At 42.7% G+C, this 15,967-nt stretch overlaps 1 protein-coding gene across 7 annotated transcripts in view; it reads right to left on the reverse strand.

Annotated features, from left to right (window-relative positions):
- rasgrp3 (RAS guanyl releasing protein 3 (calcium and DAG-regulated)) overlaps positions 1 to 11,243 on the reverse strand; it is a 28,569-nt gene extending 17,326 nt beyond the window's left edge. The window contains exons 1-8 of one of the 7 annotated variants that reach the window (XM_072709822.1): positions 9,089 to 9,245; positions 8,618 to 8,720; positions 7,629 to 8,171; positions 4,153 to 4,272; positions 3,554 to 3,697; positions 3,105 to 3,207; positions 1,941 to 2,003; positions 1,040 to 1,171 (exon numbers count right to left, since the gene is read on the reverse strand). In XM_072709822.1, coding sequence (XP_072565923.1) covers positions 1,040 to 1,171; positions 1,941 to 2,003; positions 3,105 to 3,207; positions 3,554 to 3,623 — 368 coding nt within the window. In that variant the 5' untranslated portion in view covers positions 3,624 to 3,697; positions 4,153 to 4,272; positions 7,629 to 8,171; positions 8,618 to 8,720; positions 9,089 to 9,245. Of the gene's footprint in view, positions 1 to 1,039; positions 1,172 to 1,940; positions 2,004 to 3,104; positions 3,208 to 3,553; positions 3,698 to 4,152; positions 4,273 to 4,350; positions 4,571 to 7,628; positions 8,359 to 8,617; positions 8,965 to 9,088; positions 9,246 to 10,985 lie in introns of those variants that run through there. The other 6 variants (XR_002839443.2, XM_023821552.2, XM_072709824.1 and 3 more) reach the window with 6 other exon arrangements.
- Positions 11,244 to 15,967: the final 4,724 nt, after the last annotated feature.

Here is a 15,967-nt window from a genome sequence, read left to right on the forward strand (position 1 = left end):
TGGCCACTGAATCCACTCTGCAGAGAACAAACATGCTTCTTTCTTATACCATTCAGTGAATCTAAGGATATTCAGCATCTGTCCTGAACTGGAGACAGATATTTCTGCTCAGCAGTTTTCATAACATTCCTATTGAACAAAGAATGTGAGTCACCTGCAGCATTTAACAGGAACATTCCCAGGACTTTAGCTAATGTTATTCAAAAGTCTTCTCAGATTTTCAGAGAATATTCTGACTGTAACGTTAATGGAACATTAATTCCACATTTTACCTTCTAATAAAAGTTCAGTTAATGTTGGTATGGTGACATTATTACCTGAACACCTTTTTAACATGACTAATGTTGAAAAATATTGCTTTATACTTAAATATCATTTTAAATGAGTGCTCCAGGTGCAAACTGCAAACACACCATCCAGCCTTGAACCCATGCCCTTTGAGGTGTAAAGTCACAGTTTTATCTGCTGCCATTGGTTTCTACAAAAACTCTTTCAGCTTTTGCCATCAGGCAAAATGATACAGAGCAATGAAAACGAGGACAAAAGGCCTAAAAAACAGTTTTTATCCCAATGCAATCATGGCTTTAAATTCAAAATAGAATTGTTAATCTTTATATTTTATCACTGCAATTTGTATATTTTAAATATATTTTTATTACTCTTATGCCTCACATTGAGTCGATTGCATTTCAGTTTCATTGTTCAAGTGACAATGACAATAAAGATTTATCTTATCGCTCTCTTACATTATTAGTCTTAGTGTAGTAGTGGTTGTAGTAGTAGTAGTAGTATAATGTTCTGGGAACATCAGAAAATGTTGAATGTTTCCACACTTTAATCATAACGTTTGGTAAATGTTCCAAGAATTAAATTTTGTTAGCTGGGTTGGGATGGTCTTTGCTACCCGAAGGTTAAGCCAGAAAGTTTGATAGTCAGGTCAGGTATGTCTTTAATATGTGCTATGTGAGTGTGCAAGTTGAAATAGCATTTACGTATCCCTGTGTGTGAGTGTGTTGGAATGGCTGTGGATGGGCCTCACATGGTGGAGATGTCAATGAGCTTGATGTGCTCCTCATAACCCAGCTGGGCCGCTACATCTCGGAACTCCTCCGTCAGCTGGATGAGGCCCAGGTCCAGGTTGAATTCTGCTGGGAATTCCACCGTCCAGTACCTGGGCAAGTGTTATAGAAGGCATGTGAGGCACCACAACAGCAGGCTCTGAGGCTTGCCCCTGGAAAGGCCTCCACATTCCTTGTTGCTGCCTACTAGCTGGATGAATCATCAGGTAGGTACACACCTGCACAGGAGGATCTCCTGATCAAACTATTGTCAATATATCTAGAGATTGTGCTATGTGAGCCATGAAAGAATTCTCCAGAAATATCCCACTCACAAAGGTCTTGTCAAGGTACATGGTGACTGGTGGAATCGGTCTTCTGGGTACCACAGAAGGGTTAGCAAAATAGTGCAGAAAATATTTTACAGGGACTCTACCATGAAATAGCAACTGAAACGAAAATGGATTTTTAAACTAGTGAGAAAAATAATCTCACATTCCTGAAAATCAACAGTAAGGAGAATTTATGGAAACAGCACAGAGCTGGAGGGGCCGGCGCCAGGAACCGCGAGGCAAGCACGACCTCAAGTGTGGTTGTCAACAAACGAGGAGGCCCGGGTGCGTGTCATGAATCACAAGACAGCCTCTTTGCTGACTGCATTCACCCGAACAATACATCTGCTTCACATGGCTGCGAGCGGCCAATCGCTCACACGGCTTGCATTTGGCTGTCATTTCAGATGACATCATCCACGCTGCCATGTGAGCCACAACCCTGGAGCAGCGACTGCGAAACCCTGACTGTGCCAAGGACCACTACGGAGGACAAAACAAAACATGGTGGTGCATAAAATGGGGAGGTTTGAAAATCTCAGCTCTATACCTCATTAGATAGCAGATCTTCAGTCTGGTCCTCTGGCTGTCATCTCCTTGGCAGTTGCGGTACGTGAGAAATGTTAAGGAGGGTTTGTGGCTCAAGTTATGCAGTCCAGCAATGACAAGCTAATAACAAGCAGCTAAATTAAACTGAACTGGGTGTTTCACAAATATAGAAAGAGAAACCAGAGAAGAAGGTTATGTGTCACTGAGACAATGCAAAGTGGACCATGCACAAGCTCCACGGTTCCCATACCAATATCTTCCAACCCCAAAATAATTCACACATGATCAATGCAAACCTGGGGAAGAGTCCCACAACCTACCAAGGCCACTGTCTAAGGTCTACCCAATGTTTGACGCCAACTAATAACACTTTCAAAGAAGGATAACACTTCAACAGTCTCGTCTTTTATGGCCCCTTGTGCATTTCAGAAATTTAAGGATTCAAGGATGTATTTGTCAGCTGTAAGGTTTACAGTCAGACTATAACCTTCAGTAAAATGTAAGACGGCTAACTCCATCATAATAAAATAGTTGAAGGTAGTATGACAGAAAGGTAACAATATAATAAATATAATAAATAAGGAACAGAGAGTTATACTGGAACAAAAAAATGCCAGAGATGTGCAACACTGTATAAAGAAAGCATGAGCTGCAAATGTTAAATTATAACCATTGATTAAGTATTTCGTAACTTGATGGCTTTAGGGAATAAGTTCCTTCTGAGCCTCTCAGTTCTCACTGAGAGACAGCAGAAGCGCAATCCAGAACTGGTCTGGTACAGAGGTGGTGGTTTAGCCATGTATCAAAGCTGGAAACCACAGACTGAGGAATACTGACAAGACAGACAACTGACGTTTCCTCTGTAATGTAGGGGAATGTTGGACATAGTTGAGAACAGCAAAAGAAAAATTTGGTTTTTATGAGAGGGAGAGATCAAACAGAAGCTCATGGAACTTTCTAGGAAACAAATAGTTTAGTATGTCAGAAAGTATGCTAGCACACAGTGTGTGAGGGTTTCTCTGGATCCACCCCAGCAGAGACTCGCACCCTGCTTACGAACCGTCCTAAGTGCCTTGTCCCGTAACAGTGCTTCCCCATCGTAATGGGCATGGAAGCAGCCGTACAAACCTTTTCCCAAATGGCCACTTGCCCTGCCAAAGGATATATTGCGAGCAGTTTCCCGGCCAGCTCAGTGGATGTGACGTACCAACGGTGCATCAGCAACATGACCCGGGGTAGCTGACAACCCCGCAGGTCACCGCTGTCATCTGCAGGAATTGGGGAGAACAACCACTGGGTGACTCCTGCATGCATTAATGGGTGTACAGCAGGTCGCTGAACCTTCAGCCATGCATGGCAGAACACACAGCTGGGACAGCGAAGCTGTGAATGGCTCATTAAATCTGAAATAGACACTGATTCATGGTTAACAGCAAACAGGACACACTGTTTAAGAGGAATTCAGTATAATACTCTTTACTTTGAACTCGTGTTTGGACAGAACTCCTGATCTTATCACGGCCTGACTGACTGTTAGTACTGTCTCTCCGTAATGAAGTGAATAGTAACCAAGTGGGAGTGTGAATGGATTTTATACAAACTGAAACAACTCACCAAAGGCATGAATGCAGGCCTCCAAGAGCTGGCCCAGATAGGCAGCCTTCCCCAGCAGGGATGATCCCATTGTGCTCTGGGGCCAATGTCAGGGCAGAGATCTACTCATATCCTCAAAACTGAAGAAAGGTTGTCCTCCCGGCGCTATGGGGAACAGGACAATTTTCGTTGTTCAGCACGTTGCTTTGTGGGGGTCATACATAGACAGCAGCAGCAACATTAGCAATACTACAGACAATCTTCCACCAATGGGAAGCAAAGGTTGTACCACTCATGGAAACAGTACGAGGTGGCTAACAGGTCAGTGATATTCCTCAGTGCTAAGCTAGGATGCCACTTCCTTGGAATTACTACTATGAGCCTAACACTACCATGACTGCCCATTATAAGTAGTGTTGCTAACATCATCACCTTCAGGATGCTAATGACACCAAGCATCAAAGTGTTTCTATCTTATCTTGCTAAAATGAAATACATTCAAAAAACAGTTTCTTTTGAAGTGTACTTGAAGTTAAACTTTTCTTTCAGTTTAAGGGTTAATCCACCAGGAGAACCATACCTAAGAGTCAGCAGAGCAGTCACGGTCATGTTATACTCACCTGTCTGGTACATGTGAGCTGCCTTTACAGATTAAATTCCCAGGGTTCTGCATGGGCCTGTCGCATTCTTAAAGAGCGTATGGGCAAAACAGATCACAATTTCATGTAGTACTGGAGTTCCTATAAGGGAACAGGAAACACGTTTTGCTTGTGTCACCAGTGAAGTTAGGCAATACCAGGAGAGTCCAAAATACCTACACCCATTTTGGGATTGTACTGCTGTACTTGCAAAGAAGATGCGGCCATCTCTGAAGTTGCCTCTCATCCCCAGGTTATGACCTGCCTTCAGAATGCATGTAAGGCACATCAGAGTGTTGTGCTTTTACAAAAAGAAAAAACAGTGCTATAGACTATAGAAAATAGCCTTGAGTGAGCTTCCACTGAAAAACGTCAAACATTATTTAGCCCCGTATTTCTCAAACTGGTCCTCGGGACCCCCCAGACATTCCATGATTTTGCTCCCTCCCAGCTCCCCTGCCAGACAGTTAGACAGTTTAGAAACACCGGTGTAGACAAAAACTCTGAGTTGGCTGAAGACTCAAGAAGCAAAACATTGACCACCTGAAGGATCCCGTATGGAAACGCTTAATAAACTACTGCTTTGCAAAGACACGAGGAAGAAGCTGTGTTTTGGTCCAGAGCCTTTTGAAAAACAGCCACAAACATGAGTGCTGATGTTATCAAGTTATGATGGCACAGCAGGGGTGCTTTAATGCACGGACTTACCTGAGTACTAAAGGAGGGGCCTCAACCAGCCTTGTTCAATAAAGTCTTAAACCTAGAACATTCATGCTGCATTTATGGGATTGTCTCACACTGAAAAATAAAATGCGACTTGTCCCGTAGTGTCATGTCTGAACAAAAATACAATTTAATCTGGACCATCTAGCCAAACCTTCTTAATGTTGGAACCCCTCAACAACAACTGTTATTGCTGTCCCCGCCCAAAAAGATGGTAGGGGGCCCACTGACAACTCAAGCCCCGAAGCCTCATGATAACATGCCTTTGATGCATGGCTGGAACAGAGAGTTGGGAAGGGGATCATCACCAAGATGGGAAACAATTTAACAGTGTCCCTCGTTCATCCTGACATCCCATTCAGAGGAGCTAATCAGGAAGGCAGCAGGCCTGGGTCTGTATTCATCACATGCCCTGCTCAAGGTTTGGACTGAGCAAATTGTTAGATCTGGCATAGTAACCACACACACATGCATATGTAAGCTGCATAAGCTGCATAATCGATTGCGCGATGCTGACGTCAATGTCGATTCCCCGGGGGTGGAGGGGGTGATTGATTGTGAACTCAAAGACATTGAGGGGATGAACCATCTCAACATGTTGTTTCTGACAAGGAGAATAAAGCCCCTGATGATAACACAGACCATTGTGAAATAACGGACATGCAGTGTTAACCAAGTATAGCTGAACAATGACACTGGACTCATATACAACTTGAAGACTATGGGACTCCTGTGACGTCTAAGCAACAATGTGCCTCCTGGGTGTTTCTGTTTTGCCCAAGCAGGCCAAATTAACACCTCCTTCAGAGCTCCAAGGCTGATTGCCAAATATATTACACAATAACACAAACCCTTGAAAGAATGATGACTCAGGTGTGTTCCTATTACCCAGTGTCTGCCCAATAAAAACACAAGAAACATTTATATGTCTAAGAAAAAGCCAATTCATATATTCACACACTTGTGAGAAGTATACATCTGTTTTCAGCAAGTAATTTTCAGCATCCAAAAGATCCAAAGATGTTTGCAAACTGCATCCATGGGTCTACAGTTGAGTGCTAAACTGTCACCCCATGATGCTTTGATCTGAAGGGTTACTGGCTAGGGTGACTCTGCTCAGCTATGGGTAACTTTGTCACACATGCCGTCATTCTTAGTAGCTTCCTCCAGACCCACTGTAATCATATCTAACATGCTTCTTTGGCCCAGATTTCCATTTACCTGTGTTTCCTGTTAGACACCAGCATGGTAAAATCGCCCAGTTAGAACTGCTCTTTGAAGCTGAAGCCCAGTCAACAACCAGCTTTTTTAATGGGGAAAAACAAACCTGACTGTTCCAGTCACCACAGGGAAACCCCCCCTACATTAAGCCTCCCCTTAAAATGGTCTTTGGGAGTAAAGGAAGCATTGTGAGAAAAGAAGAGTGTGTTTTCCCTCTAACAAAGAGATCCAATGCATTTGCAGCTTTTCACACCTGCTCACACATGTCGGTCCGGCCCCATTACGAGCCTTCTCCAAGGAGCAGCAACCCAGGTAGCTACCCAAACACGTTTTTTTTTTATTGCATTCATCGATCTTTGTGGTGACCTGAAAAATGGTCCCCATTATGTCAAAATAATAGGTTTTTTATCACGTCCCCTCAATATAATACTACTTAACAATAATAGTAATATAAACATAATCCCCACATACACACACAAATTAGGTATCTATATCTTTGTAGGAACTCTCCTTTCATTCCTGTGGGCGTAACCCTAATCTCAACTACGACCACCTTAACCCCTAATCAGCCCCATCCTTAACTAGTCTTCCGTGTAATGAGTGAACCATTTCCTAGTAATAAATAGGTACACTGTACAAAACAAATGGCAGCCCTGCCATTTTCCACATCAGTGAAGCAGCACCGTTGCCTACCTGGTTAATCATTCCCCTAGTTTTCACACAATTTGCATCTGAATTTGCACAATTAAACACTTGTGCCTCATTTTTGAGCTTTTCAGCTGCTATGCTCATGTTAAAGAGTAACTAAAAAGTAATGGTAAATTTTCAGAGATGTTTACATTTATCACCTTTACGTTTATTCAGACAGCAGGCACTTTGAGACTATGAACACAGTGGAGAGGCATACTGAGGTCACCATCGTCAGCACCTGCACACAGCTGGAGAAAAATGTGCAGCCACCACAGCATTAATAATAACAGTAGTTTGGTGAAATGCACAGGGATTGGAAAGGTTACTCTGCTGCCAGTGAACAATAATGGCAGGTGCAGAAGCTAAGAATCAGGAAGACCAAAGAGTTACAGAATTATGGGAATTCTACATCTGACAGATATAACAACATTGTTACCTGTAGCCACAGTTTGTTTGTATATCCACAGTTTTAGTGTGTACGTGGCGGTGTTTCCTACAGCTCTCCATTCCAAGTCCTTACAGTTTCCTGAAGCTACAACCAGGATATATGTATCTGCTGTTGGCCAAGCCGGCCATACCATGCCCACACTGCGCCTGATGCCCATCCAGCCGCTGCACTCGCCATGATACAGTACGAAGCACAGGAGTCACTGGCCTAACAGCAATGTAAGAACATCCCCACAGTCACCCCATCAGCTGACCCAAAAATAGTCCCAAAGTAATGTCACAATGTTGCCACAACATTCCTGCAACGTCAGGAGAATATAAAGTGCCAATACTATCCCATGCTGGGCTCTGCTCACCCCAGGACCCCTGACACCTACCTGGCACCGTCTTGAGGTCTGGCAGTCCAGTTGACCCTCTATACAGCACAGGTCCCACAGGCTCACTTCTGTTTGTAAACACAGCGGCAGCCCCTGACAGGCTGAACCTAGCTCTCAGTACAAACCATGTGACCCAACACGGGGAAATCTCCAGGCAGAGAATTGGACAGTTCAGACCCCAACACTTGACATGAACTGAAGGGTGGTATGGAGGGTCCTGGTACTGAACAGGAGCAGCAGTCCATCATAGGGATCAGTGAGAAAGAGCTGGAGCTGTGTGTTGCAGCCCTGTGCTTCCAGGGACAATGTGAGTGCCAGCCTGCTTCTCTCTATCTGTGTGTGTGTGTGTGTGTGTGTGTGTGTGTGTGTGTGTGTGTGTGTGTGTGTGTGTGTGTGTGTGCGCGCGCGCGCGCGCATGCGCACTCCTGAACCAGTCACATGCACCTCCTCTGATCGCTCCATGCATAGTCCAGCCTGGAGGTAGATTCCTCTCCACCATGTCCTCCAGTTCCAACATACGTTGGGAAATTTCCCAGGGAAGTACTAAAGAAGAAGCAGGACAAACTGATTGGGAGCAGAGAGAGAGAGTCTGCTTACAAGGCACAGAATTCAATATTGATTTGTACGGAAGCCTGACCACCAGTCGGTCTCTTTTTAAACAGTACTTTCTGACCATTTTAAAAGGAGACCTCAAGCAGTGGTTTGCTTCTGATGTTCAGTTTCATAATGCTGCCAAATGCAGTGAACTTAAAGGAAGAAAGTTATATCTACAACACAGTCTTCTATAAACGCAGCACAATAATTCGGAAACATTCTGTCCCAAAATAACCGCACGAGTACTGAGCAAATTCGCAGTTACATATTTATAGCTCCGTAACCTACTCCTAATTTAATACGTGTTTTCCCATCACTATATAGTACTTTATTCTTAAAGCAGTATGAGAATAACAATTATTTTTCAAATTTGTTTCGCTACTTTTTTCCTTTACCTGGTTCGATCACTGGTGTTTCAGTTATGATTTGGATAATATGATGGTTCTCTATAGATCCAGATGAGACGATTCTCATACGGCATCGACATCTAAACCTAGACTGTAATAAAGACTCAAACGCTTTAGATAGTGAAACACACCTGTGTAGTTTTTTTTCCCCCCAACATGGTCAGTATTACTTCCTCTCCTGCAGTTTCTTGTTTCAAACCCGTATTTATGTTAACTATATGTGCATATGCGACATTCTGCAAGCGATCTTTCACCTTGCAAAATGAAGTTTCGTTTAAAGTTTAGAAACGATTGTCTGTTCTGCAAATGTAGCATTTGCAAATGCTGGGTGTTTAAATTTAATATTTTAATTTAATTTACAATAATTGAAAATGGAATAATCCCTAGCAAATGATTTCATTTCGCTGAAAGGAATGCTACAATATAAGTTTTAAAAATGTTTGTTCTGTGGTTTCTTACCGTTTAAGAGAAATTTGATATATTTTGTGATATGCACATGGATGTGCGTAACAAGTCCACTTTCAATTTTCCTTTTTCAGGCTTTCAGCTTCAGGTAAACTCCCTATTACCACTGGAACTGTACTTAGACAGTAATGGCCTACTGTGCACCCCCCCTTGTCATCTCTATGGGCAGCGTTCCTGCTGTCCAACTCCATTTTCCAGCATGCTCAAATTCCTGGGACTAACAGAGACAAGCTGTGTTGAAAGGAAACCTACAGCACCCCCTACATACTATATGAGGAACTGCCCCTTCATTGGTGCTGTCTGTCTGCAGGCTCTTTCCCATTCAACGTGTTGCTATACGGGCACTCCTGACTGCCACCATCTGTGCTTTAAGCACACATTCAGGGAGTAAGCCACAACATTGTTCTCATCTTGTTAAGGTCTAACTGAACCATCCCAGTCGGAGTGTAACATATTAAAAACTAGCCAGGCCTTAACAACTCTTTATACTACACTTGTCTTCTGTCTATGGTAGAGGTACATTGGTCTGTCCCTGATGTTTCCTATGAGTTCCTCGGCCTCTGATACAGCATGGAGGGGCAGGCCAGGCCAGGCCAGGATTTCATCCCAGTGGTTCTGTACGTGTGGCTCATGTTCCAGTCCATGTACTGAGTGAAAGTGGGCGGTGCACATGGTGGGATGATTGCTGTGCGATGGATTCCCAGGGGGTACCATAGTGTGGCACTGCCTCCAAGGTGAGTGCTACGGGCCAATCAATGCATGGGAGCAGCCCTGCCTCCTCTGCTAGCTGAGCACAGAAACGCTAAAGGAGACTCCCAGCATACACCGTGGAACACAGCTATGCAAATTAGCTGGGTTCATTCACCAAGATGTGCAGAATAGCGATAGCGGTGGCAGGCATTACAGCTAAGGCCTCTCTCTGGCCTGGGAGGGTGATAGCAAAGGATTCACAGCACATAATGGAATCATTATGAGTCAATCAACATATATTGAGTCATTTGACAGTTTGTCCCATGGACCATGTTGCTGCTTATTTCGGTAACACTTTACATTAACTGCACCTTAATAATGCTTTTATATTGCATTCATAAAACGTTCAATACATCTTCATAATGTATTCATTAAGTATTCATAAAACATTCATAAACATCAGGTATGTATACCTTAACATCGTAAAATCCCTTAACAACTGTAATATGCATTAATAACAAATAATATAATATAATATTATAATATAATATAATTATATAATAATAACAAACATTATAATTGTATAATCATGTAATGTTTGTTATTAATGTATATTAAACCTGTTAAGGGATGTTAGGATGTTAAGGTGTACTTGGATGCTGCTTATGAATGTTCTATGAATGCATTATTAAGCTGCACTGAAGGTGCACTGAATGTAAATCGTTACCCAAATTTCTAAAGTAACTAAATGGCTATTTATAATGTGTGCATCTCCACCCACTCTCCATCATATGACATGTAAATATGTGGGGAGAGTTCTGGTATTGGCATTTTGCAAATAAGGTAGGAGAGCTTGTTCCTAAAAGTGGAGCGTCCATGGAGCACACACAGAGCCCGATGAGAAAAGCCCTTCAAGGAGGACCGCGGTGAAAGTTCCTACTGGAGGCAACACGAATGGCATGGTCCCCCACCACCGACTCACCGGAGCAGCTGTCTGCTCATGCTTTCCCTTCAGCTGTACAAGAACTGGTCACACACATCTGGTAAGCATGACACATACAGAGCCATTGCCTCCATAGTGTTACTCCTGCCAGTCTCCACCTCAGTAGTGGATGACATACAATTAACTAACAAAAGTGAGACATAGGATCTGTAAGGAAAACTGCCCCCAACAGGGAAGATGCACCTACTTAAGTCCTACCTCAAATAATGGTCCGGTGGCCCAGTTCTCAACAGTCCATTCTTCTAAAGGGCTGGACAGTAAAAAGCAGTACCCAGCCCATGTAGACTGGCAGCTACCCCCCATCTGAGGGTTGGGGACACACTCCTCTTCTCGTGAAAGCCAAGTAAGCCTGACATCTGTCAGCTTCTCGGCACCCCGAGACCTGTGTGAGACTCAGCGTGGCCGAGCCGCCTCAGAGTGGACGAATTCCCCCGCTCACACTGTCCCTACACGCCGGATTGTTTGTCCAAATGGTAGGCTGACTTCCTCCTATTCTTTCCCAACATAGCTTTCCGGCCTGCGCCAAACTGTTTTCCTTTGCTGGCTAAAAATAGGGTCCCACACAAGGTAAACTGGAAAAGAGTAGGCAGGAAATGTGTCACAATAAGAAAGGGGGGGGGGGGTGTTTTCAACTGTGTGTGGTTGTGACAGCAGGGATGAGTTTGTTTTGCTCTCCCTCCATCTGATGTGAAGCAGATGTTAAAGCACAAGATTAGTTAGGCAATCAGCTAGGACATTAACTGCAGTTGAATATTTGAAAAGTTCTCAATGGGTTTAAATGATGATTGAGACTCCAGTTAGGTCACGCTAACTGATGCTAACGAATGTAGCAACAGGAAATGAAGACAACTTTGCATGTAATGCCCCTTACAGCCCTGGTTGTTAACTGAGGTCCACTGTAATTATGTCTCTATACTTTTGACCAGAGTTATCATTAAGTCAGATGGTGGGACATTCACAACCCCTGGTCTCTGACAAAGTGTCACCAGTTTCACCCTCAAGCACCCTGACATGATTGATTGTGTTGACTCAGATGCCATGATCATTAGCCCTAAGATCAAACACCACTTTGGCAAGTTTCTGTTGTTCCTAAACGCTTCCACAGTGCAATAATACCACTTACAGTTGACCATGGAATATCTAGTAGGGAAAAAATCTCATGAAGTTATCGCAAAGGTGGCGTCCTAAGACAGTTCCATGCTTGACTTCACTGAGCTCTTTAGAATGACCCATTCTTTCACAAATGTTTGTAAACCTGACTGCATGACTAGGTGCTTGATTTTATACTCCAGTGGCAATGGATCTGAATGAAACACCTGAATCTAATGATCAAGTCATGTATCCTAATACTTTTGTCCATATAGTGTAATTGCGTGCTCCCATGGACACTGATTAGGCTGCATATATCGATACTCAAAACCAGGACTGGCAAATCTGTGATTGGCTGTCTAAAATGGCAAAAGTGAGAGCGCAATATTTCACCCCCAGCAGAGCTGTTGCTAGAGGGATAGGAGGAATTTAAGGAAATGATACATACCAAAGGCAACATGACAAAAGTGGCCAAAACAAGAGAGGGGGCTGGAAAAAAAGTGAATGACAACTTAAATGCTTAAGTGTCTTTTAAAATTTACTTTTGAAATCTTTCCATTTTCACTGCCTGTATGAAGTTGATATTCATTCCATCTTATTCAAATCGAGTACCAGCAAACCAAGTATGGAGGACTAAACGTAACATAAGTATAAATAAATGTACAAAATAATCATGAAATAATGCAAATAAAGAGCACACTTATGCAATAAAGTTTATGCAAAATAATTAATTGCATGTTCTTCAGTTATACAGTATATTATGGAACTTAAATTACAATAATATTTTATCACTTATAATTTCACATATTATTTAATAATTATAATTTTACTAATCATTGATTTTTAAAATCATTATTTAATAATAATTTAATTATTAAAACTAGTAATAGTATCCCATCATCTTTTTTGTGTTATATATCCAATACTGATGCTACTAAATATGACGGCTCTTTTGGTATTCACTTCCTGTAGTAGTACCCCCACTTCAGAAGTAAGTTTTTCTAATTTTTGAAGTCCTATGCGCTACCGTTTTTAGATTTTTGTTTGGACATTCTTAACTTCTCTCTTAACTTTCTCTTTTAATTTCTTTGTGTGACTTCTGTGTGTGCACACAGCCCTGTAGTCTCATGGGACAGGTGGGGCATTTGCCTATTCTAATTAGGAACAACACAAAAATCTTAGTTTACTAGGATAATGGTATTTATCAATATAAGAACACACTTGTGAAAAATTCTGTGGTTTAAGAACACTTTGTGAATCTAATGTAGATTTTTCTGAGGATGTTCTCAGGACCTTTCTCAAGAACAAGTTTAAGAAATAAGGATACTAGTGAATGAGGCCCATTGTTTTGTCTCCTTCAGAGTCCACAAACCCCCAAAATATCAGCAACAGTGACGGCACATCCTGCCCCATGGCATCTCTCCAGCAGCCCAGGAAAGAGCCGAGGCTTTAGAAGGGTCCACAATGCTGCATCCCCACTGCCATGCCGTGGTCTCTTGCACGAGGCAGGAAGAGGAAGTCACGCAACAATATTTAGGATGACGATGAAGCACTGAGGAAATTAGAGCAAATGTCATCCTGCAATTTCAATGGCGATGCTTGTAATGATATGTGATGTTAATGTGTTTCACCAATAGGTGGCAGTATGACGTTGGTTAGAGGAAGTTGTAAGGAAAGAGGGTTTCGTTAATAAATGACTGACGGAGCAGCAATCGGTGTGTGTCGTCAATACATGCTACCAGGAGAAAATATCTCGAACCAACTGTAAAGATGAATTTCATCTGTCAACCTGACGACGACGAGACGCCTTTCTTCGTGGACACAGTCGGGAGAGAGAAGAGTGTTTCAACCGATGAATGGATTGCATTTCACTAAAGCTCGACACAGGGGCGCTGGTAAACATCCTGCCAATGAAAGATTATAATAAACTGATAAACAAGCATAAAGTAAGAGACAAAAAGATAAATCTGAGAACATATGATGATAAGCCAATACCCACAAAGGGATTGTGTAGAGTTACACTGTCCAGCAAAAGTCAGAAAGTGAATGCGTTGTTTGTGCTTGTAGAAGGAAATAGACCAGCAATTTTTGGTTTAAAACCAGTGATCAGCTAGGTCTGATACAGAGGGTCCATGTCGTAGACACAGATAAAGTGACAGCACGTGGGCAAAATGAGAACACAGAGGTTACTACGAGTAGGACTAAAAACACAGACTGAGTGCAAGAATATAAAAAGGTGTTCGAAGGTATAGGCTGCCTACCAGGCAAACATAAAATAAGGCTTAAGGAAAATGCAGAGCCAGTCATACATCCAGCAAGAAAAGTGCCAGTTGCGCTTAAAAAGAGACTGAGGGACAAATAAGACTCACTGATAAAGGAAGGTGTTGTTAGGAAAATTGAGGAACCCACTGAATGGGTGAACTCCTTGGTTATCGTAGAGAAACCTAAAGGAGATCTGAGATTGTGCATAGATCCTAAAGATTTAAATAAAGCGATCCAGCGAGAGCACTATGAAAACCAGCACAATGAGTGGAGCACGCTATTTTACTAAATTAGATGCTTCATCTGGGTTCTACCAAATTGTGCTTGATGAAGAAAGCTCTAAACTGTGCACATTTAATACGCTATTTGGAAGATATTGCTTTTCACGTTTACCGTTTGGGATTAACTCAGCCCCTGAAGTTTTTCATAAAACCGTGCAGCAACTGTTTGACGGAATAGAAGGGGCAGGAGTCTTTATCGATGACGTGGTAGTCTGGGGAAAAACAAAAGCCGAGCATGATGAAAGATTACACAGGGTTCTCACTCAGGCGCAAAAATCAGGTCTGAAATTAAATAAAAGTAAATGCCAATTTGGGGTACAAGAGATTACTTACCTGATGCAGGAGTGCAACCAGATCCGGAAAAGGTTCGGGCTATAGCAGAACTGCCAGTACCACAGGACAAAAGAGCCTTTGGACTAGTTAACTACTTAGGGACATTTATTCCAAATTTGTCAGCAAACACAAGAGCACTTAGGAACTTCTTAGAGGCTAACACAATGTGGCAGTGGATGGCAGAACATGCCAGAGAATGGGAGTGGCTGAAAAGCAGTTTAACTCAGGAGCCAGTTTTAAAATTCCATGATCAGGACAAGCCGTTGAAGGTGTCCACTGATGCATCCAAAGCCGAGCTAGGAGCTGTGCTGCCTCAGAAGCATGATACAGAGTGGTATCCAGTCGCATACGCATCACGCACTATGACAAGTGCAGAAAGAAATTACGCACAAATTGAGAAGGAGACACTAGGGGCAGTGTTTGGTTGTGAAAAGTCTGGGCGAACAGTAATATTAGAAACTGATCACAAGCCACTGATAGCGATTTCACAGAAACCACTGGGTGAAGCACCACCGCAAATCCAGCACTTAATGCTAAGACTCCAGAAATATGACTTGAAGTTTGAGTTTAAGCCTGGCAAGCACCTAGTGGTAGCTGATGCACTGAGTAGGGCTAGCTTGCATCACAAAAAAAGCACCACAGAACAGGATGTGCAGATCCACATAGACTCTATTAGAGCACAAATGCCAGTGTCAGTTGCAAAACGGGCAGAGATAGTGAAAGAAACACGGAAGGATGAAAAGCTGAAGAGAATAATGGAACAGATACATCTACCAGGTCAGGTGAAGCTGGATAAGCCATATCAACACTTTAAAGAGAATCTGACAGTGTTAGATGCAGTTCTGTTAAAAGGCACAAAAATAGTCATACCTACCTCCATGAGATCCCAAATGGTCAAGTTAGTGCATGAAGGACATTTAGGTATTGAGAAGTGCAAAAGACGGGCACAAAATGTGTTGTATTGGCCGTGTATGCACAAGGACATAGAGGCATATGTGCAATGCTGCGAGACATGCCAGCGTCACAGATATCAGCAGCCAAGGGAACCAATGAGACCTCACGAAATGCCTCAACAACCATGGAGAAAAGTTGGAATGGATCTATTTCAGCTAAAAGGCAAGGACTATCTGTTAATATAGTGTGGGTAAGAGGTGATGGGCAGTGGGGGCCGCTGGCAAAAGTGGTCAAAGAGATGATGCCGAGATCATATGAAGT

Source organism: Paramormyrops kingsleyae, chromosome 3 (assembly GCF_048594095.1).
Source record: "Paramormyrops kingsleyae isolate MSU_618 chromosome 3, PKINGS_0.4, whole genome shotgun sequence".
Taxonomy (NCBI): Eukaryota; Metazoa; Chordata; class Actinopteri; order Osteoglossiformes; family Mormyridae; genus Paramormyrops; species Paramormyrops kingsleyae.